General features: G+C 46.7%; 1 protein-coding gene across 2 annotated transcripts in view; it reads left to right on the forward strand.

Annotated features, from left to right (window-relative positions):
• Window positions 1–20600, forward strand: part of LOC114843717 (mannosyl-oligosaccharide 1,2-alpha-mannosidase IA) — a 120822-nt gene extending 100222 nt beyond the window's left edge. The window contains exons 5-12 of one of the 2 annotated variants that reach the window (XM_055503019.1): window positions 7051–7144; window positions 10410–10537; window positions 10666–10759; window positions 11710–11825; window positions 14126–14345; window positions 16910–17082; window positions 18118–18233; window positions 19208–20600. In XM_055503019.1, coding sequence (XP_055358994.1) covers window positions 7051–7144; window positions 10410–10537; window positions 10666–10759; window positions 11710–11825; window positions 14126–14345; window positions 16910–17082; window positions 18118–18233; window positions 19208–19349 — 1083 coding nt within the window. In that variant the 3' untranslated portion in view covers window positions 19350–20600. Of the gene's footprint in view, window positions 1–7050; window positions 7146–10409; window positions 10538–10665; window positions 10760–11709; window positions 11826–14125; window positions 14346–16909; window positions 17083–18117; window positions 18234–19207 lie in introns of both variants that reach the window. The other variant, XM_029130530.3, reaches the window with a different exon arrangement.
• Window positions 20601–23669: the final 3069 nt, after the last annotated feature.

The following is a 23669-nucleotide window of genomic DNA, read 5'->3' on the forward strand; positions in this document are numbered from 1 at the left end:
AGTGATTCTGCTCAAGGACACTTGAGCCTGCTTGACCCCAGGGCCTGTAGCTGAATGGTCTTGATGAACCACCTCGTTGACCAAAGTGCTTTTTGTAAAGTAACATTTATTTTAACTCACCAAAAGACTTTGGCCACAGGAGGATTAATGGACCAGAGTTTCTGAATCTAAGGTCTTTCTAGCCAGCTTTTATTACTGTAAGTAGAAGTGTTCCTTCCTCTGCTGTGGTAAAAACACGCCCTTATTACTGGATAAAGAATCTGTGAGTTCAGTTTCCCAGTCGAGGCAAAGACACCGGACTTGGTGTTGCTGTTTTAAATTTTAAATCCTTTACTATCACCACCATCTGACATTTTGTTCTGCCTTGTCTGACTCTGCAGGTGGTGTTTAATTTAGTGTGTGTTGCCAAAAGCCCTGTCAAACTACCCTTCTCTGCATTCCCAGCGCCGCTCTGCAGCAGTAACACCCACTCTGTAAAGTCTGCATTGATAAAGGTGCAGTATAGTTGTATATATTTGCATTTCAAAGAGCTCTCGCTGGCTTTTATCGTGACACCATATACATCAAGAGGAATCCAGGTTGACCCGCTACGCCTACAGTACACCCAACTTTAGTTTTTCTTTCCAGTATCACAGGCCGCTGACGCAACACCTACAGTTAGTTAGGAGGAGAGCCTTTGCTCTGAGCCCTTTAGAGAAACTTGTAAAAACGAGTTTCTGGAGCGTCGTTTCCGTTCTCGAGGAAAAGCGCTAGCATTCTGAGGGCGTCGTGGCCGTTATCTGCGCTACGCAGTCGTAGCTGCGCTAAAGGAGCCGCACTGCCTTTTCTTTCAGACTCTATGGACACTTGGTGATTACAGTATTTGTGTTTTGTTTTTTTTTGAGGATAGATTACACAAAGTTTTTCAGGGCAGCGACTTTTGACTTCACACGCAGACAGAGTGGCGCTAAATGACGCGGCTAGCTTGGCTAACATGCCCGTCAGCTGCTCTCTGGCTTCTCTGCTCCCACCAGCTGCACCTCTTCATCTCCTTCCAGCTCGTTGTCAAGCACCATCAAGAGTGTCAAGCACCATCAACACAGAGTGCGAAGCAACGATGAACCGATCCCACCGAGCTGTGTGAGACGCACGCCTGGGCAAACATCTGTCTCAGGTCTCGGCTCTGCTCCTTCCAGATGTGCGGCTGGCGGCCGTATCCTTCGCGAGTCGAGTCTTTGGTGACACAGCTTTGAAGCCGGGCTCTGCCGTCAGTCGCTTTTCAAGAAGCCCCACTTCTCTGGCTCAAACACATTGCTCCTATCGCCCACTGAAGCGCAGATCCATGCTAGGCCACACAGATAACCCTAATCTGATCTTCCCCTTCTTGCCTCGCCTCCTCTTACTCCAGCCAAAGATTCAGACGCAAACCTCCCCCTAATTCTCCGTCTTTATCTCCGAGGCTGCGACTGCTTTATCTTCTGTACTTTATCCTCGCCCCCTCACACATTGTGTTCTTTCAATCTTATTACCTCTCCCAAGCAATCCGCTGGCTTTTTTCATGCAGATGTGTGATGTGTGCAGCTCTTTGTGAGAATCAACAACAGGCATTTACAATGTTTGTGTTCAGATAAACCCTACAAGACTTGTGTTTCTGTTTGTTACTGGTTTTTGACAGGACCTTTAGTTGGTATTAAGTTAAGTGTGATTATTGTGATTCTGTGTTGACCAGTCTCATTTTAGTGCTCTAGATATTGCTGTTTCTTCAGTTTAGGCTCAATAAACATTCAATCTTTGAATTTGTTGTTGTTGGTCTTGGTCCCTAAATGATGGCTCTTTTACATTTTTGTATAAGCTCTTGTAGCATTTTGGATTTGTTTGAATTATGTTTTACTTGATTTTTTATTGATGCAGGGGGTTATGGGTTTGTGTCAAGTATAATTAACCTTTTGTTTAAATATAGGCTGCTCAATAAAAATGACTGTGTCCTACATACTGTACTGTATCTTTCCTCCAACACCTAGAAGGAGTCCAATTTGTCTGGGCAAAGATCCCAGGAGGGTGAAGTACTGTAGTAGATCTGAAGAACTATACGCACCTCTAGTTCCCAGGGGACAGCTGTACACAAAACCGCATGGACATTATTCATTTCTGCTGCTGATTGCATGTTCCTGACAGAATATGAAAACGTATTTGCGAAAACTTTAATCCATCACCCACACAGTCTTGCAATGTGTCAGCCATTTGCATGTAACTGAGTCAGTCTCAGACAGTTTGGGCTTTTAGACTTTAACAAGATCTCTCAGATTTCCTGCAGAGTATCGACTGTCTGTGCCCACACAGGAAGGTACCTGTTAGCTCTTCTGTCTGGCTGAGTGGGCCAGGAGGTGCCTGTTGTCCTCCTACACCAAGCCTGGGAGACTCTGTCATGCCCTTAATGAGAAGTGGACCTGACATCCTCTCCAACCACTGCTGCTCTCTGTATCCCATCAGCCTCCACTTCTTCCTGTCCTTCTCTCACAGTAATGATGTCCAAGAGGTTGTGGCACCAGGCAAATTGTAGCTTGAATTATTGATGCTGTACTGGATCTGTCTGGTCTGCTGCCATGAGGAAGAGTGATGGCGTGCGACAGCTGTCAGTGCGCAAACGCAAACGTGTCGCTACATGACCGGAAACTCTTTAATTCCTCCGTCCGTGGAGCAGTGAGCGTGTCACGGGGGTCATTGGCAAAGTCCACTGCGCCGACATTATTGTCTCTCAACGTCTCAAGACAAGGGGTCACTTTGATTTGCTGCGACGAGCAACTCTGGAAAGCGGGTGTTCAGCCACTGTGGATGATAAAACGTCTGGTTTTCCAGAGTGAAACGGAAGCGGACGCTGCAACCTGGTGGCGCCTCGCTGGTGCAGAATCATTATGTTCCAGGTGAAACATCTCAATAATGATCAGTTGTTCTCCCAAACGTCAATCACCCACATCTATACGAGCATCCTTCACCCCGAGGAGACGCTTTATCCCGGCTCGGGGACAATTTAATAGCATGCTTTCATACCGATGGTAATTAGACTCTGGGTAACTTCAAGAACTGAGGCTCACGAGAGCAAATATGCACAATGGTTGCATCATTGAATAGAGGGGAATAATGGGCAACTGCTGCATTGTACAGTAGCAGCAGTCAGCAAAGTGTGAAATTATTTGTATAAGCGCAGTTTAGTGGGTCACAAGGAGGGGTAGCGAGTAGTGGGTGGCTCATGTACTTCAGAGAAGAACATTTAAGCTGATAAACGCTGCTTAACAATAGAGCTGTAATGTGGACTAATTTGGAGCTGCTCCTTTCCAGCGGGGCCTGATTGAGCAGCCGCCACTTGTTTGTTTTCCAATTGGAGCTCTGGAGCTCGCTGCCATTGCACCGCTGCGTTTGTTTTTCCGGAGAAGCCCTCATGTCTAATTTATCGGACCTGCTTTAGCGCGTTCGCCCGCCGGCTCTCGGGCGGCGCCGCGCCGCATAAATTATGGAGCGCGCCGACGTCGGGGGCGGGCGGCTGATGTGGGAACACGTGCCGCGCCGGCGGTCGATGCTCCAGCTGCACCGCCGATGGAGAGGCGTGGCGGACGCGCAATTTAATTTGGTGGGATGAAATGGAATTGGAAATTTGCAATGAAATCTCTGGCACTAATGCAATAAAGAGAGCTCAGAGTGCAATTGATATCGCCGCCATCCCGCTATTCTGCCAATAGTAAGTTGAATATTGAATAGAAGTGTTAAACTCGGCCGACGCCGATCGATGCGGCCGCCACCTGTAGCTGACGGGTCGGCAACAAGGCCGTGAAGCCGGGCTCGTTGAACCGGAGCCTCGACCCCGACTCCTGCTCCGCATTCAGTTCGCGCCAGCAGTTTGTGAAATGAACAACGAAATCGATGTGCAAGAAAAGGTCTCCTCCTGTCAGCTCCGTCAGAGTCCGTCGAAAGGGGGGAAATGTGGGGAGATGTGATAGCGGACGAGTAATATTCCACCTGATCAGCGGCGGCTCCGCCCAGTGATGAGTCTTCCCCGGTATCCTAGCGCTGGGCCTCGGAGGAGCGGAGGAGGAAAGAATCCTAATAAAAGTGCTACTAAACAATGCAGCCGCTGCTGCTCGCACAGAATCACCGCTTTCCTCCAGTTGCTTCACGCTGAGAAGTTGACTGTTCTATTATGGCCCCAGAAGAATTAAGCCGCACACATGCCTCAGCCGGCAGGCGTCCTTCAAGCGTTTACCAGCAGCGTGCGCAAATATGGAAACAATAGAAAGGCTTTCTTAGAAATAAAACTCAAACCAAGGTTGTGCTAATCTGCAGTAGAACCAATGTTTCCTGCAGCTGTGAACTGTAGCAGCAGAACCCAGACGTGTTCTCTGCGTCTTTCTGCATCTCCGTTGCCTTGTAGCCGTCTCATAGATTCGGTTTTGATGGGGAAGAGAGAGCGCCTGTTCTCTGACATTCACAACAGAGCGAAGAGATAACGCGTAAGTGACTGTGGATACGTGTTAGTGAGAGATAGCAACACAGGCCGAAGTGGTTAGTCTGCAAATCTGCCAAATATGAATTATTTATCAGTGCGCTCAGCCACCCAGCGACATCAGACGATGCTCAGAATGTCACCCGCTGCGTTTTTGGATTTGTTTGTTATTTGGGCGCGCAGGAATCTTAAGTGACTTTAAATGGACTCTTGTAGCAGAGGCAACAGGTTGCGTGAGAATAGCGGCGTTTGGGCCCAACTCGCATCCGTTCGCTTTGGTGCCGCGAATAAAAGGCCGGGATGAAGGGACGCGCGGCGGCCGCTGCCGGAGCAGAGGAAGTTCCCCTTCAAACTGCAGATATGTTTCTGCGACACGGCAGCTTAGCACCTGTCGATTTGTGCCTCCTTTGTCTCCGGCTCGTCTGTAATGTGAATAAAGAGGAGGTGTGAAACAGACGCGGGGCTTGTTCTTGCGTTTACAAAAAAAAAAAGAAAACGTCTCCGCTCAGAATGAGTGACAGAGAGTGAGGCTGATGCGGGTGATGAAGCTCCCTCCGGATGCTCATACGCCGTCACACAGTTTGTAATTTTTATTGCCACGTTGTATTTGCCCGTCACCCGTCTGCTCAGACATGAGGGTGTCTCCTAAAGAACGTCAAAGCAGGAATCTGAAAAACTGCTCCTCTGAATACTACTCCTCTGAAAAAAGGAAGGACTTTTAAACAGCTGCAGGCTTCTATGGTGAGAACCCATCGTTTCATGGACTCAGCTTTTACTCATAAACAGGAGTGTCAGAACAAGAAAAGTTTCCTGAAGCGTCTCTCCGTCCGACGCTGATGATGTTTGCCGTGGAGATTCCTACACATCTGAGGCACGTCTTAAGTGGTTCGGAGCTGATGGAAAAGCCATCCGTGTCCGGCCGCCCACTGGGAATTTCAACTCAAAGGCGAGAAAGCGACCCGTCGACTGCCACATCGGATCAATGTTGCTCCTGGCTGACTCCTCTCGCTGTTTGTTTATCAGACACGCGGGCGGAGGAGAGGAGGCCAACGCAGGCGATGGGATTTACTAGAAGCTTTCATTATGGGATGGACGAGCAGACAAGCGAAGCGGCGCACTCGCTCCCGCGCCGGCGAAAAGATGGATCCACGAACAAGGCGGACGTTTTAGCTCGCGCGCCTGCTGCAGTAAATCACAGAGCAGACGCCAGACAAAGGCTTTAACTGCAATTAATCAGGTCATTTATAAACAGGCCAACGAGGATAAATGAGTGCAGTGGAACTCGCGTCGTGGTCCCTGGTGGACGCATGTGGGTTTTAGGTGCAGTCGCATCTGAGGTGCGAACGAGCAGAGCGCACGAATGAGAGCAGAGGTTCCGTGTGCGCGCGTGTCCTCATTGGATGTAATTGCGCGTCTGCTTTGAATCTGTGTGGGTTCGTGTGCGAGCGTGTGGGCCCTTCGTTTGCATGAGCATCAGCGGCGGTGGAAGGGACTGATGAGGAGGGATGAGACCGGGAGGAGGGTCATTAGTGCGCTGCTTGATAAAAGAGGGAGAGCACATGCATCAGGAATTATGCCGTGTGCGTTAGCGACGCCGCCCAGGTCCTGGAGTGGAAGCTCCTCATTAGCACGGACGACATACCATAATATTAATATGGGTTTCTACAATTAGCTTTAATGAAACCTATTTTTTATTGAAGTTCTTTTTCTTCTTTTTATTGAAGTCTTCCATGTTGAATAAAACAAATCAAATCTCAAAATGTGTCACCGCTCTCACTGATTTACCGCATTAACTAATGATTTGATTGACTATCATTTAATCTGCAGATTATCGTTGTCTGGAGCTATTATGGTTCCTGAGCTGAACGTGATCTTATTAAACCGTGTGTAAGCAACAAAGAAATTCTCATATTTGAGATAATCATAAGTGTTTGATATTGTTGCTTTTTAAAATATTACTTATTTGATTGAGAAAAATTGAGTAAATTAATTTCACTTCGTTTTAAATCTATAAAACAAACTACTCTAGATCATGGACTGTGTAAACAGAGGCCGGCTTCCTCCTTCTTCTTCTTCTTCTTCTTTTTCTTCTTCTTCTTCTTCTTCTTGCCTCTGCTCTTCTGCCTCAAACCTCTCACGTCTCCGTACGTCTCTCCCTTTGTCAGGCCTCGTGTTCCCACCGGCTAATGGTGATGCGGTGACTGATAATCCAGCTCATAAGACGATACATTAACTTTATCTTGGCTTTGGCCTGAGAGCGGCCGGCTGCTGTAGATTAGGAGGAAGTGCACTTTTAAATGGACTGTTGTAGATTACATCGATGAGATTGCTTTTAATCCTGCAGGAGCTCTGCTCTGCCAGCTTTGTGTTTCACATAATTTGATTCAGAGGGAAGTGTTTGCAGGACTTTTGAATCCCAGGTTGTGGCACAGTTTCCACATGCTGATTGTGTTTTTGTAATTTCTGTATGAAAGCATTTCCAATAGAATGTTTAACTACAACGCTCAGACACTGATGTGTTGTGTGCATATTGTTTGTCAGATAAATTAAATTGCCCTCTGGTGTTTTCCCCCCAGTTGTTCAAGAATAAAGCAGTGGAGCTGGGAGAGAAGCTGCTGCCTGCCTTCAACACGCCAACAGGGATCCCCCGAGGAGTCATCAACCTGGGGAGGTGAGTCCCAGCGCATGCTTCACCTCCAAAAGTCCTCCTCCCACTCTGATAGATGATGCTGTCAAGTCATCAGGTTCCCTGGGATTAATCAGTTTGCACCAAAGTTTGCTCATCTTGTCAACCACAGCTAGAGGTTAATTCAAAAACACAAGCAGAGTCTGAGGTGACACTTGTCAACAAGCTGGAAAAGTACTAATATTAAAAGGTTTTACGCCTTAGCACAAAGCTACCTTTTCTCATGACAGGTAAAGTTTTAGAATATAATTAATCTGGTTCTAAGTCTGTTTGTTGACAGTGGAGCAGCTGCAGGCTCAGACCTCATGTTAATGACATTTAGATAAGAATTCATCTGTGTTCATAAACCTTTAGGAGAACCTGGCACACAGTATTTGCATGTTTTTGAGTTGTTAATTTTTAATTTGTTCTAAACCATTGCCTTTCTAATCTCCAGTCCTTGACTTGATCTTCTTCACGCTGCACTTTCATTTCTAGAGCAGCTTCCTGTGGATTTCCAGGTCCCCACAGTTTAATTCTGCTTTTAGACTGAGTGATCTCACATTGTCACTTAAGAGTTGATGAATGCTGATGTCGAGTGCGGTGTGAATTTATTTTTGTTTAGCCTTAGGAACAAAAAAGCCCTTTGCATTATAAATACGAGAGCCTGTGAGGAGGAGATGTGTTTTTTTAGCCAAACACCTCGTGCTGACGTTTTGGGCGAACCGGCAGCGCGCCCTCGTCCTCCTCTCATTTCCTAATCTTATAAGATTCTTCCTGGCACAGCCATCACCCACCTGCTACCAATTAACACGGCAGCCAAGCTGGACAGCTGCTGCCAGATTTAATTACTTTATTTTACAGTTAATTCCCGCTACATCACCAGCGCGGGCCCGCGGTACAGATGGGCCGGCGGAACCGCGGCCGCCGGCGGAACCGCGGCCGCCGAGCCACGTACAGACGCACAAACACGGCGGTCCGGAGGAGAACATATGCAGTTTATGAGGAGTCAGATTGAGTTCAGCTTCACAGACTGTCTGTAAATCAGTTTGTTCTACTGGCATTTAGAAAAAGCTCACACAAGTCTGACGGCATCTGTGATGGGACCGACCTGATTCATTCCTCAGCTTCCCGTCAGTTCGTTGTCTGCTTCAGTTCAGGTCGACGTGTGCATTGATTTATTCACAGGGCTTCTTGAACCTGAACCCGTCTTAATAAAGACGATGGAAATTAACTGAAATAGTTGACGGTCAGAACATTAACTGGTCAATTGTGCAGCGTTTTTTGTTTTTTTTTTTTCTTTGTTGCTCATTGGTCGCGGCTTTGCTCGGGCTTTCAAAACATGTGTTGGACATTATATTTTTATGTTTTAAGCATAAAAAGATAAATCACACAAAAAACCCCACAGCTGCCTAATTGCTAATTAAAATAACATTTAGTTGCACGCAGCGCTGCCCTTTCTTGCTTGAGATAAGTGGCTTCTTGGAGCGAATGACACTTTCACATTCAGCTTTCTAATTTGTTCAACACTCCAGCAGCTCTCTCTGGAAGAGACCTTTTCCACGTGCAGCAGTAAACAAACAACTGTTACTGTGGCAATAACATACATTTTTCTCAGTGTGCAGAGCTGCACGTCCCAGCGCAGGGCCGGGTCCAGTCCACGTGCGGTTCTGATGCTGCAGATCGGGCTTTCAGGCCAGTGAAACCTCAGCTCAGCTCAGCTCAGCGCTGTATGTGTAAATGTGAGATGAGCTGTGATGGACTGGTGACCAGTCCGGGGTGAACTCCACCTCCCAGCTGTCACTGTGACAGACTCCAGCAAACCTGCGACCCAAACAGGATAATGAGCGAGTGCATCTAAATATAGCCTGTCTGTTAAATGCAGAAGATCCCGACTTCCCCAGAACATTTCGCATGACAAGATATCGATTTATTATTGATTGCTCTTTCTCAGCACTTGATTATACAGTAATTGTAAGATTAATGGATCCCTGCCAGCTTTGTAGCTTAGCGGGCGCTCCTCGGCCGCCGCCCTGCACCGGATTCTCAGGTTGATCCTTAACGGAGGAATCTGATGCGACTGGAGCCAAGCTGCTAATGATGTAGCCCCCAAACTTTTAATGGATGCACTCATCAGTGGCGAACTCTTTGATTCCCTGTACCACCACCCACCAACCGCCGCCTCTTCCCTTCTTTAAAAATTCAATTCAATTCATTACCGGATGCCTGCGCTTCCCCAGCATCTATTAGAGGATACCTAAAGTCATTCTAGCTGTACGTTCTGCCTCCTCTAATCATAGGCGAGCATTAGTGCGCCGCCTCCGAAGCCACACACACAGAATGTGATTTGCATAGAGCCCTATTTCCTACCGGGTTCCGTTCCTGACCTTGTTGTTTATGGGTCTAGATTAGTTTTGAAGCTGAAGTTTTACAAACATCTAGTATCATGATATAAAAGTGTCAGCTGTCCCTGACATATTATAATTGTTGTTTAGAATTATTTATTTATAATTGGCTCCATGGAGTTAATGTATCATGGTCCTGTTTGTCACTTAGAGCTTGTTTGTGACTGAATGAAGGCCAGAAATAGTTTAGTTAAAAGCGGAGTTGTTCATCTCTGATTTAATGTTACCTTATCATAGCACGTTTGATATTAAAGCTACTACTGTGTTATATAAATTGTAGTATATTTAATGAATCTTGAAACCAGCCAGTGTGAGACAGGAGGCGGACTGGTCTCTGCTGTAGCAAGTAATGATGGTTTGTTCTTGTGTCTTATAAGTGCATGAGTATAAGCAGCAGAGAAAATGTGAAACCGCAAATGACTAATTTGGATGACGGAGCTAAATGCATGTGCAGAGCTCTGGAGACAAATAGTGGATCAGTGGATAAGCATTGATTTGTAGAGGAGGAAAAAAAACATGACGTGTGTGTGTGTGTGTGTGTGTGTGTGTGTGTGTGTGTGTGTGTGTGTGTGTGTGTGTGTGTGTGTGTGTGTGTGTGTGTGTGTGTGTGTGTGTGTGTGTGATATATTTTATATTCTGGCTTTTGCCCTCTGACCCGTGAGGGAACGATCAGGCGGATCCGTCCTGTGTGTTTGGGATCCGAGTGTGAGTGTGAGTACAGAAGGTGAAGAGGTCCAACACACACTAAGAGAGTCAGGACTGTTCAGAAGTCAGTTACAGTAGATGAAAACCTTCAGTTCATCTTCATTCACACTGCTGTGACAACAATCAGACTTAGTCGCCCTGTGTGGATGTGGTCTCTGCTGCAGTGGCACCAGTTGGAGCTGGGGCTGGGCCTCAGCCGGGAGCAGCATCCTGGCTGAGTTTGGCACCCTGCACCTGGAGTTCGTCCATCTCACCGAGTTGTCTGGAAACCAGGTCTACACCGAGAAGGTTCGACACCAGCATCGCTGTTTAAATAACCCTGATTCATTTATACTCTGAGTGAAACTTCAGCCCTGAGGCACAGATGAAGCGTAACGAACCTGCTGTTACTCATTTTGTCTCTGGTTTCTCTGCAGGTGATGAACATCAGGAAACTTCTCAACAAAATTGAGAAGCCCCACGGCTTATATCCAAACTTCCTCAGTCCAGTTAGCGGCAACTGGGTGCAACGTAAGTGGGAGCACAAAACAGGAGGCGACATTCAGAAAGGAGGAGGTGCACGGACGCTAAATGAATAGAAAAAGGCTTTAAATGCCGTCTTAATGCTCCACAGACTCAGTTCTGGTTTCCCTCTTCATATCAACACATTCTCGTTTATTAAAGGCCGTTTCACATTCTTACCTCCCATTACTCAGATCTCATCCTTTTCTTCAGCTTTCACACTGCCGACACCCTTTGAGTCACTCGCATGTTGAGGCTTTTGTAGCTGCTCATCTGCATCATCCACCCGTCCGTCTATTTCCTCTCATTTTTAATATCAGCCTCAGAGCAGTGGCTATATGACTCCCATAGCTCTGGGTTATTAAAATGATAATGAATTCAATTACTTCAGGAAATTGGATCTTTCTGATTTACCTGAAAGGGGGTGAAAAATCAGAGGATAAGACGATTGTGGGACTGAATAGGTGGTAATCTAGATGATTACAGGGGCTAATTATTGTGGGAGAGCGTGCCGAGAAGCAAACCTGTGTGTATTTATTGGCACAAAGGGAGGAGAAGCTCTGGTTTCACAGCTCTCCCTCATCGGTCTCTGTCAAGGACGAACACAGTGGCTCAGTGATAACCTTGTGTGGGAGCCGGTGGAGGTGCGTGCGTGCACACGGTGAGCACTCAATAGATGGAGACGCGTGCTCGCCTCCACTGTGATATCATTCTTACCTTTGTGGATCTGAGTGTGGACTTAAAGCGGGCAGGAGGAGGATCAGCAGTCACTTGTTTCAATTACCACTCGAGCTTCGAGTATATTATGTAATCTGAAACTTTCAAATGACCTCTTGTTTCTGTGTTAGACCACGTGTGGTAGATGCTTTGTAGAGTTAATTCATTAATATTAAGAGTGGAGCCATGTGTAGCGCTTTAGGCCATTTAACATCTTGCTGAAGTCCATTCTTTTCCTCCAGATCACGTTTCCATCGGAGGCCTCGGGGACAGTTTCTACGAGTATCTGATCAAATCGTACCTGATGTCGGACAAAACGGACGACGACGCCAAGCAGATGTACTACACCGCGATGGAGGTTGGGCCCAGTTACAGTGCATGACGCCATGTTTGCCTAAAAGGGGCCAAATCAAACTCTAGAAATGATGCTGCTGCAGAGCAAAGTGTCCTTTAATCGCTCGAACCGCTGCTGGCGAGCTCAGACGTAGATGTTTCACCCTGCGACAGAAACGCAGCGGCGCTGATTCAGAGTCGAGGCTGCAGCTGTAATGGATGCATCTATTTAACGCAGCGTATCATGATTACATACAGTAAGAGGTTCTCGGTGCTTGTGCGGCGGCGGGGAAAGAATATACTGTGGCCAACGAAGGGTTCCTGGTACTGTGTAATGAAATTAGAGCTGTGATTAAACGGCATCTGACTCGTACATGCATTCATTGTTACGCTGTAATGTAATAGGTGCACTGCTGCCATGTGCAGAAAAATAATCCGTGCCCATGAACCCACTGCTCCGTATACGCACGCATAAAAATATATCCAAAGCTGTTTTCCTCTTTAATGGAGATAATGTCAGAGTAAAGCTCGTTCCCTGCGGCTACAATTACAGTATCACAGACAATAACTTAAGATTGCCATTGAGATTTCCTCAGTTCTCATCAGAGGGTCAAGCCAGAAGCAGAACTACTAATTACAGGCTCCTCTGCTCCCCTATGACTTGGTATTTAAATGGCCATGGAGCCACACTATCAGATTGCGTTATGTGCTGCGTGTTTGTACAGGCATCGAAGGTGAAGGCGCAGCACAAGTCATTATCTTTGGCATTCAAATAAAAGCGGATCACTAATTAAAACAGTGTCGAAAGAGACAACATTTCCCAATTATGCTATGCTGCGATTACAGCGAACAGCAGCTAATTAGGAGGGAAATAATCGTCTCACCCCTCAAGAAACATGCTATTTTTAAGGTTTAATACTGTATTATACATGTTTTTGAGTTTTGTCTAACGTCATGCAGGCTGAGAGAAGCCTCACTTTTTATATACTGTTTGAATCTAAGACAGATGTTAGTTCTTTCAAAACTAATTTATTGAAAGAATTGTTTAAAAAACTGAAAATGAAAGGTATGAGGTTGAAGAGCCAGTTGACACGTTTAATTATCAGCACTTTGTGTGGTGTTGAAGCAGAATATCACAGACCTGCATTCAAATGCAAAACGAGCCGTAAGTCAGACAGACGAGGTGAAGGAGGAGGAGAGAAAGACAAAAGGAGAAAATCACAAGCTTTTCAATTAAGAACATAAACGTGACTTCAGACTTTTGTTTTCTGTCATATTTCTTTTCTTTCCCTTCTTGTCTTCCATCGCTGAATCATGTCAGAAACTCACACAATATCAAACTACAAGGACTTATTTGCATGATAATTTTTACAGTACAGCAGTAATGTTGGACCCATTTTGTATTTTAGTCAGTTACTGTAGAAATACAGTGCATAAATACACATTAAAAGCCACTTAATTCCTCCAAACAAGCAACAGACTCGGTGAAACATCGATTTGTCTCAGTGGGCTTCACCACCTGTACCTCTTCTTCCAATACAGACTCACAGGAAACAGCTTCTACGTCTACAAGGCAAAATAACATGAATTTCCATGTGGATGTAAAGACTATCATCAGGGGGCGACTGAGCCGTGGCCCCAGAGGCCTGAACGCTCACTGCTACCTGTGCCAGGGCTCAGATCAGGGCCGTCCAGAGCATTTTCACCAAGGGTCATATAGTAAAATACACAAACAGCCGGACTCACTCAAGGCGAAGTATTTATTGCCTCACCTGGTTTATTAAAGTCAATTAAATTAATCAGCCTACGACACAACAGGACAGACCTGCAGGCGGTGGAGACAGAAAATAAGTTTGGATTGTTAACAGAGCAACTAAGATTTGTTTAAAAATGCTATCAACTTAAAGTAGTTACATGTATTTCAGTAAGCAATCGGCTTAATCTGCTTTTGTTAAACATCATCAGAGAAAATGGAAGGGAAGTCGCCAACAGCTTGATATCCTTCTCAGTGGTAGAAAAAATTCTGTCACGAGCAATTATTAGATCAGAAAGATCAGCCTTTGGAAACGCAGATCCGATTTTGGACAGTGTCAGGAAGATGATACAGTGCATTTTAACTCTGTTTTTTAGCGGTATAATCTGGTATATTTTTGGAATTTGCTTTGGAATTTTGGCCAATTAAAAGTGTATCACGGGCTGCAGTAGGATAGTTTGGACACCTCTGGTTTAGATGGTACAAAATGTGGTAAAACCAGAGTGACCATGATAGTTGTATTAATCTTTAAAAGTCATGACTACTCTAAAAGGAGCACTCTGCCATCGCAGGCCATTGAAGCCAACCTGGTGCAGAAGTCGCCCGGGGGTCTCACCTACATGGCCGAGTGGAGGGGAGGCATCCTGGACCACAAGATGGGCCACCTGGCCTGCTTCTCCGGGGGCATGATCGGCATCGGGGCCGACGACGGGGCTGCAGACAAGAGGCAGCACTACCTGGACCTGGCTGCCGAGATCACACACACCTGCCACGAGAGCTACACCAGGACAGGTGAGGCCTCGGCCGCAGCAGATCGGGCCCGGTGGGGTTCAGCAGCAAAGCTTTAACCACGCGAACACGCGTGTGATATCAGAGACGAGCTCCAGCGACGTCTGCGTCCACACGGGGGGAATCTGAGCACCTGTGTTGGATAAGTGCCTAGAGCCCCTTTTATAGTGGTCGGGTTTAGGTGTGTAAAACCTGCTTAAAGGCGCATAAAGCATGTAAATATGTTTGGAGTGAGTGTATCTTGAGGTTTTACACAGGCAGCGTGAACACCTGCACTGATTAACATAGTGTATGTGCGCATCTGTTCCGGGAGATGCACGGGACGTGACTGAGATCTGCATTTACTGTCTGCAGTCAGTGTGACTGGACGACTGCCTCGTTCAGCGTTAGCCTGCGTTTGCAGCAACGCTAATGCATAGGTCTGTGAATCACTGGCTCGTCTCTGTTGTGTCCACTGCATTAGGTTTCTGTGGCCTTCAGGGTAAGGAAATTGCAAGTCCAGGTGAGGAATATTGTAAATGAAAAAGTCCTCCGGCCATTTTGCTGTGGCTCCACTTAAAAAGGCGACAGGTCTAATTAGGAATAGTGAGGAATTAAAGCTCTCCATTACTCCGCTGCATCTCTGCGCTGCAGGCGGCAGACAGGGGAGTGTTTGTATGGGTGTCAGTGGTAATAACGGTCTGTTGGACAGGCACAAATACAAATAAGGGAACAAACAAAGGAGCAGAAGCATAAACAAATAAACAAAGTGAAAGTGGAAGCCGTGAGCCGGAGCCCACGTTGGATCTGTCCCCGTCTTCCTCTGTCGCATCCTGAGCGGTTCTGCCCTTGTGTTCAGTAGCTAATGCCACTCATCACATAACCGGCGCCTTGGTGCGTTTTGCGTCACGACGGATCGGACCCAAAGACCTTCTGAGGCTTCGTCCTCCGCCAGGTTTCGCTCCGCTCATTAGCGCCTGCTTCTAGCAGCTCCTGGATCGGCTGTCAGCTGAGATTTGTCCCTGCGGGCTGCTATTTAGCTGCATCTTCAACACTGACACCAAAAAGAGCCTCCGTCTGCTGCTCGCACTCTGGTCCTCACGTCTGCAGGAGACGGATGCAGGTTCGCAGAGGTCGGAGATTATGCACAGGAAGGCTTAGTGTTTCTAAAGATGCTTAGAATTTGCATCCCAGAGAGTCTCAAATATTCTTCATCCCTTTAGTCAGAGACGGGAAGTCTGACGTCACCACAGTCAAAACATCTCAAACTGGCGAGTTTGCTTTATTATTATTAAAATACTGTACATTTTCAAATAGTGAATAAATTGTGAGCATTTGGTTAGAAAGACAAGTTTAATCAGCACAACATAAGTAATCACACAGGATGAGGTGTCACAAAGGGTTCGTCCTGTAGCACAAGGTTCTGGACATGCAGTAAATATTAAGACCTCGCAGGCCTCATTATCCCTCTGTATCAGTTCCTTTACACCTGATGGAACTGTTCCATAAAAAGCACAGTGCAAATAAAGGCAAAGCTAATTCTTATTTGATTGTTCTTCATGTGATGGACAACCGAAAGCTCTGTTGTGTTGTCTGTGTGCATTCCAGTCACCAGCGTTAGGTAGTGGTGCAGTAGGAAAAAGCTCAGACGCCTCAGGAATCCGCTCAATCAGCCCGTTTTTTTTGTTATTGTAAGTTTGACGTGGTGCTTCAGCTCAGGAGGAGCGAGGTGAGGTGTGTGCTGGGACGCGGCGCTGATGTTATGAGAAGCTTCACTTCCTCAGTGCGAGTGTGCACTGAAGAACAAATGTGAAAATTAAATATACAAGCGGTGCGGAGCTCTGAGCGCAGCGGCCTCAGACATGCGTGCATTCATCAGCATATGCTGCAAAAAATGCAGGAACGACATTTATCAGCTCCATATTGTTCTGCTCTCACTGTTCATACACATCCTGAACCGCAGCCCCTCCCCCACCGGACCGGCCGACGGTCCATCGCAGAACGACGCCGGGTCCGTTTCTGCTTCTGAACCGACAGATGATGGAACTAATTCCAGAGAGGCTTGGAGCTGTGACGTCCTGCCTCTGCTCCATGTTGACTCTCCATCGAGGCTCCGCTGGCCTCACACACCTACTGCACAGCACCCGCAAACCCACTCGACCCGCTGACGTCCACAAACACATTTCATGTGACAAACATAAGACTTAGAAGTCTGGTCGGCCCAGTAGGAACCGCATCCATCTGATAGCGCTCTGCTCTCGCTCTGCTTCTGAATGTGCTGATGCTCCTGTCCTGACCTTGGCGCCGTGGATTTTGTCGCTGTATCGTGAGCAGGATCGTTTTGCCAAGCGTTTGTGGATTGTGGCAGAAATGTGAAATGAAACGGCAGAGAGGAGAAAGATGAGAGGAAATAACTGAGGCGCTTGTGGACCATCTGGACAACTGAGAATGTTCGCTGGCATTGTGTGTTTTTAATAATGCTTCCTTAATCTGTCTAAAAGCAATGAATGCGTTCATATGATGTGAACGCTTTGGCACATCTGTCATGAAGGTCTTTTTCACATTGCCTCTGTCTTTGTCTCCATCAGCCACAAAGCTTGGGCCTGAGGCGTTCAGATTTGATGGCGGAGCCGAAGCCACGGCCACCAGACTGAGCGACAGATACTACATCCTGCGGCCGGAAGTCATCGAGAGCTACATGTACATGTGGAGACTGACCCATGACCCCAAGTACAGGGAGTGGGGCTGGGAGGCCGTGGAGGTGAGGTTTCTCAAAATGAGACCATTTTGATTATAAGACGAGCAGGTTTTAGTTTAGGAAAATAGGATGATCCCACTGTGTGTGTGTGTGTGTGTGTGTGTGTGTGTGTGTGTGTGTGTGTGTGTGTGTGTGTGTGTGTGTGTGTGTGTGTGTGTGTGTGTGTGTGTGTGTAAAACAAAAATCCTAAAAAGTCTAAAAATAATACTTTATAATAATTTAATAGTCAACACTTGATCATCATTATCTGCTTTCTATATGTAGATCACTCCCTCAGGTTGAATGGAGCAGTGTCTGGTCCTCAGACACACTGAGCTCTACATCGGTGAAGCTGTGCTTCTGTCTTAAGAGGCTCCGGCTCTGATTTTATAAATTGTACTCACCTATTACGTGTGGCCCCTTTGACCCCCCCCAATTACCCTGTGCCGGCTTCCTTGCTATTTGGTGGCACCGTGCATTAGCGTGTGGATCAGGCTAGCCCGCTAGCGGGAGGTGAAGGTTGTGTGGGGAACACCGTTATTAATGTGGCAACAGACAGGACATTAGCTGCAGTAAAGCGCACGGGGGCCGGGATGATAGATTTACCATTAATTTAGTGCGCGCAGAAGTGGGGAGATCCGACTGACGGCTTTGACGGGCCTTTAATTATCGGGCACAAAGGTTGGAAGCGGCGCACGAGGCTTCTCTTCGTGAACATCAAGCATTAACACGTCAGGGTCTTTGTTAATTAGCGTGTGTACGCCGGCCCTTTGTAGCAGGGGTAATAGCGCGCTAATCCGCTCGGCTAGCGCTGCTCAGACACTGTCCATTAGACCTGGGCTGCAGTTGTGCAGCTGTCAGCAGCTCTTGACAATTCCATCATTTACTCTTTAAAGCAAGTTGTGTCTGCACCGATATACACTCATATACAGGCTTATTCAACACAAACAAAGGGGATTCATTGCGTTGACTCAAGCGAGCCTCCAGATGTTCTTTACCTCATCCAGACAGATGTTTTGGGGGATTTTAAAGGCGGCCTCTGCCTCTGACTTCTCTCAGGCCCTGGAGGAGCACTGCAGAGTGGAGTCTGGCTTCTCCGGCATCCGAGACGTTTACACCATGACAGTCAGTCACGATAACATGCAGCAGAGCTTCTTCCTCTCAGAGACACTCAAGTAAGTCCTGCTTCCTCCCCACCCCTCCCTTTGTACCCGAGTACTGTATGCATAAACCATATACTGTATACGGAGAGTCACCCAGAGCCCGGCTCTGAGGTTCCGCGTCTTCCTTTATCCATTCTGTCCATGAAGCAGCTTCTCTCCTCCACGCAGTCGGCCGAGGTGATTTTCTCCCTCCCGCTCGCACTAGAAGCGCGAACGCTGAATAGGTGCTGTGCAGTTAAACGCTTCAATCTTACCTCCCATCATTCGTGGGTCATTAAGCAACACAAACCATTCAAAGTGCCGAATCGAAGCGCGGCGGGCGGTGGCAAAGATGGGGGTCGGACCCGGCCGGCATTTAACCCCGCTGCCGTCACAGCTCATGGACCCACTCATTGAACTCTGATCAATAACATCATTATTTTGCTGCTTTATGCTAAAGTGGAGCATTTCTGCCACAGATCAATTCTCTCTGTGTCCATTGTTTATTTAAGGAACGCCACAGTTATTCTTACTTTCATACCTCTTTAAAAAGCCTGAATCTTATTCTACAGACATAAATTAGGAGAACTGACCCAAGTTGTATTTATATAGAACCATTCACAGAGCTGCTCATAAAAACAGGAAATTATAGGGCATGAAATAAAACGGTTGAAATAGCACATATCAAACGTTGTAGAACAGAGCATGAGTCAAAGTAAGCGATCGTCTGCAGTTCCTTGTCCTTCTGTTCCTGGCTGAAGTCTGTGTCGACGGTGGTTGAACCGTTTCTCATTCAAATAGCGCAGCTGGAAACATTTGCCAAAAGCCGGTAAAGAGGTCTTAAAAAAGACGCGAGCTCTGGCAGGAAGAGACCGACCGTGCAGCTTGTTGGCGCCGTTTCAGGATAAAGACAGTAACTGAGCTTCCTCTGAAACACCTGCGTTTTGTATGAGAGCATAGACGATGAATGAAAGGCTTGTAAGTGGATGCTTTCTGTGTCCGCACAGGTACTTGTACCTGCTCTTCTCCGACGACGACCTCATCCCTCTGGACGACTGGGTGTTCAACACGGAAGCTCACCCGCTGCCCATCGTGCGCAGGAGCTGCCTGCAGGAGGACGCGCCACAGGACAAGACGGCCTCCAAATGAGCCCGAGCATCTGGGACGGTCGCAGACGCGTCCGCACGCCGCGCGTGCACGTGCACGGACGCCGTCACACCAGTTCAGAGCAGGCGGGGGCTTTCGGGGGCGCTCTGGACCCCGTTCCTTTCCAGTAAAGGCGGTTGAGGTTTTACGCTGTGATTGTATGTCCTTCGCCGGGGTTATTTCCTGCTGGCACTTTTTTTGTGGACAATCAAGAAAAACACGACTTTTCGGAAAAGAGCACTTTTTTCTTTCCTTCTTTCCTCTGTGAGGAAACCAGTATAACTTGCAGACCCAAATGTATGGGAGGAGTGTTGAACCGTGGGCCATATTGTAGAGAGAGAAGCGTAGTTTTGCTCTTTGATTCCGTTGTTTCGTTGATCTTGAGTCTTCGTCCAGGCATTTCTTTCCTATGTGAGAACACTCTGACCAAAGGTTTCTTTGCATTTCTATTCTCCTCTTTTCCAGTAATGTGTTGTTGTGAGCTTTGACAGAAAGTTAAATTTACTACACAGGACTGAATTGTAATGGATATCGATTAATGTACAAACAAACATCAAATAAGATCCTTGAGCTCACCTCCAAACTAATGTTGATGTCATGTTTCTTACGGAAACAAGCTTGAATGATTTTTTTTTTTTTTAAGTCGGGGCGTCAGGAAAGTGGCTCATGCTTCCAGGGACCATTTTATATAAACGATGCTGGGTCGTGTTGCGTGGGTGACGTTTTGAGCAGGACCGTGCGATCTCAGCCGCTGAAGATGGAGCCGTGTCAGTCCCGTGACTGTGATACAAGCCTGAGCTTCAGCTCTGACTGGGGCTCCCGTTTCTGTTGTAGTTTCACCCTCCACCCGGCCTTCACGCGCGTTGGAGGCGGGCGCAGCGCGGAGACGCCTTTTCTTTTCCATCGCTGTTCTGTTCATGGCCACTGTCCTGCACAGTCGTGGAGCGAATGTGCTGTACATACAGATGACGCGAGTGACCCCTGTACGAGCTTGTCTTAACTTTATTTTGTGATTTTTCTTTCTTTCCTAAACTTCAGTGGTTCTTTTTTTCTGGGTTCTCTTGATTTGCTTCCCTCAGGTGTTTCAGTAAAAAAACAAACATAAAAAAACTAAAATTCAGATTTTAAGTCTAGTTATTGCTGATATTAATTATTGTTATTACCTATTCTTACTGTTTGATTTAACTTTAATTGTTGAATATTTTCAAATACTGATTAAAAGAAGATCTGTGCAACTTTGTACATTTAAAACAATCCAAGTTGTTGTGCCATGTTTATGTCCTACTCGATTCTTACAGCAAATATCTACAGTACCTTCCAACGGACCTGCATTGACTCACAAAAAGGAAGAAACTCGACTCATTTACTGCTCACATTTGTTTCGGTGTTTGCTTCTGAGGAAGTTCATTACAGATTTAATTAAAGGGGGACGTCTCAGGGTCTTGGAAAGTTCCAGCAATTATGACCAGAAAATGACTAATGGGGTTTAGACGTTGCTCCTCTCTCACGGTGTCACGCCAGCAAAACAGGATTTAATATCGTCGTCCCTGAACGATTCGGCTCTATCTGCCGTCATCTGCATCCTAATTTCGGCCTGAGAGCTGACGTGAGGTTTTTTAAGCTTTAAATAGAGGCAGCATGCATGACTGACATTTAACAGTCATTTAAAGATGTCGAGCCAAAGGTGTGAGTTTAAATAAGTGTGAATGTTGCACCTGCAGCTACAGTGAAGCACTGATATTAACTTTAGCTGAGACATAATGAAAAGGAAATGCACCAATTGTACATGCGCGCTTGTCTGATCTCTCCTGAGGATAGAAATGGGAGGATCACTGTCCATTTAATGAACCTGAGCCTAATAGTGAAAGACAAACTCTACAGATCATACCCTCCTCTTCAGCTTTGTCATGTAATCAGCTTCAAATATCACGCTTGATACGTCTCCATCGAACACCCGCGCACACGGTGGAATGACTTAATTCTTCTGTGGATCACAGCTCATCTGACAAAAAGAACAAAACAAGGTCAGAGCAGGGAGAACGACACAGAGCGGCTTTGCTTTGTTTTCTCCATAAACAAAAGCAGTGAAGTGACAGGTTCAAGCTCCCCGTCCTCCATCCTAAACCCACCTACCTCCACCTTTGGATAATATCAAAGCCGTGCCTCCAGAATCCCTCTGAAGTATTCTGGGACAACAATGTCATCTCTCAGTTTTCCAGACAAATAAAACCAACACGTCTCAGCCGAGACGTCACTGTCTGGTGAAAAAAGTTAGTGAGTCACTTCAAAGACAATGGGGCGACTTGGACGGATCTTCTGTGGCACCGTCAGTTACTACGCGTCAGGTGTTTTTGGATGGAAGAGCTTCAAATTAAGACTTCATTTTAAACTGCTGTTCCTCCTCCTCCTGTTCTGTTCCTTCCTCTGCGCTCTTGTCGGTGCTTTCACGGTTTGTTAAGCATAGTTATTTCCTCTCAGGGTTGTTGGTAAAAGAACAAAAAAATGTACAACATGGAAGGAAGGATTTGAAGCAACATTCGCCTTGTTACCCCTGGAACCAACAGTAAATCGATCAATACGTTCTTTATGTGCGTCTCAGTTTGTGTTAAATAACTGCAGCAGGAACTATGGAATGTAATTTCTTATATCTCTGGAAACAGTTTTTAGAATTACTGCAGCAACGATGAACAAAATTAAAAGATGCAAATTTACGTTGACACCTGAATCTGCGAGTTCAGGATTCAGCACGAGAGATAAGATGATGTTGTAAAACTTTAAATTAAGATTTAAGTGAAAGTGGGAAAGGTCACTGGAGGAAGAACGAGCAGATCTCATTGTTCCCGCCCTCCTCATTGTCGACAGGCTGTGGCTTCACATCGAACCCAAGGACACCGGGATATGAATGAATTTGTTCTGCACAATGAACTAGAAAAGGAAATCTTTTTCATTATTCTCTATTCAGGCACTCATTCATGGATGCATTTTTTATGTTTTGAAGGAAATTACAGCCTGAGGGGCTTCATTGGAACAAACTAAAACAACCCCGTTCGACGCCGACCAAGTGTTGGGGCGGAAACCCTGGAACGCGGCGCAGATGATGCATCTGTTCGGGCCGCGACAGACTTGAGCTCGCTCTTTGTTTTCCCACAACGCCCTTGACTTTGAAAAGTTCACCGTACAGTGAGTTACAGCGAGTTCGACGGCGGCGGCGTTTTTATTAGCTGCACAGACTGTTCCACCATGCGTGAGCAGATGAGCGGATAGCACTAGCGCCGGGCAATATGGAAACTCAGCTGCTTTGTCTCAAAGCGTTATCCAGTTTTATGATAATTAAAACTTTAATGGGATTTAACAAAGGAGACTTTTGGCTCCGGAAAAAGATGCCAAGCAATTCCCAAACACAATCTATTTGCATAACAAATAATAAAGAAGTGCTTTAGCAGTCATGGCTCTTGGTGCATTTACTGAGTTCAGACTTGGTGACAGTTCGAGTACAGACAGAAGCTTTTGCACTAGCTGTGTACTTGTCATTGCTTGTGCATATTGTGTGTAACGGATTCACCCATGTGTGCACTGAGCAGCTGCCTCAGCCCTCACACTCGGTGCTGTGCAGCTCCAGTATGAGCTTGTCAAAACATCCTGTGCTACTGTGCACTGCCAACGGTTGAAGGGCCGCCAGGTTGGCCTCTTGTGCTGCCCTAACACCTTGTTAGCGCCCGGAAAGGAACACAACTGCATAATCAGCCGCTAATACGGCTAAAAATAGCGGCGCTAGCTCAGGGGTCAGAAGTGGGAGGGTTCGGAATTGACAGGTAGGCAGCACGCACATCTATAAACACATGAAGCTGAAAGGGCTGCTTTGTTGCACTTACAGTAGCAGCTACTGCACTTGCTGAAGGCTTTTCCATGAAGGTCACAGCAGCGGTTCCTTCACAGGAAAAACAAAAGCTAGAGTCGTGTTTTACATTCAGTATCACAGTATTAAACTGGAGCTACGCCCCCAACTAATAAACTAACGCCAGCAATAAACCTCCCCCCAGAGAAGTGCTGCCTCAGCATGGAGGGGTGCGGGCGGCCTCCTGATCCGGGCAGCTGGTGCTGCTGGAGACCCTGCTGGGGTCTCCCAGAGCAAAGCGGCTCCGGGGTAAAATCCAGTCCAAGGGCCAACCACAACATGTAGATGCAAAGATGCAGAGGTTGTCTTGGAGCCACCTCAGCCCCATGGCCCCCTGCTTGAGCCCAGGAGGAGGGGAGCTGGAAGGCAAGTACATATACAGTATACACACATATGTAATATAAAACACTTGTCACTGCTTGCTAAAG

The sequence above is a fragment of the Betta splendens genome, chromosome 16 (assembly GCF_900634795.4).
Source record: "Betta splendens chromosome 16, fBetSpl5.4, whole genome shotgun sequence".
NCBI classification, from domain to species: Eukaryota; Metazoa; Chordata; class Actinopteri; order Anabantiformes; family Osphronemidae; genus Betta; species Betta splendens.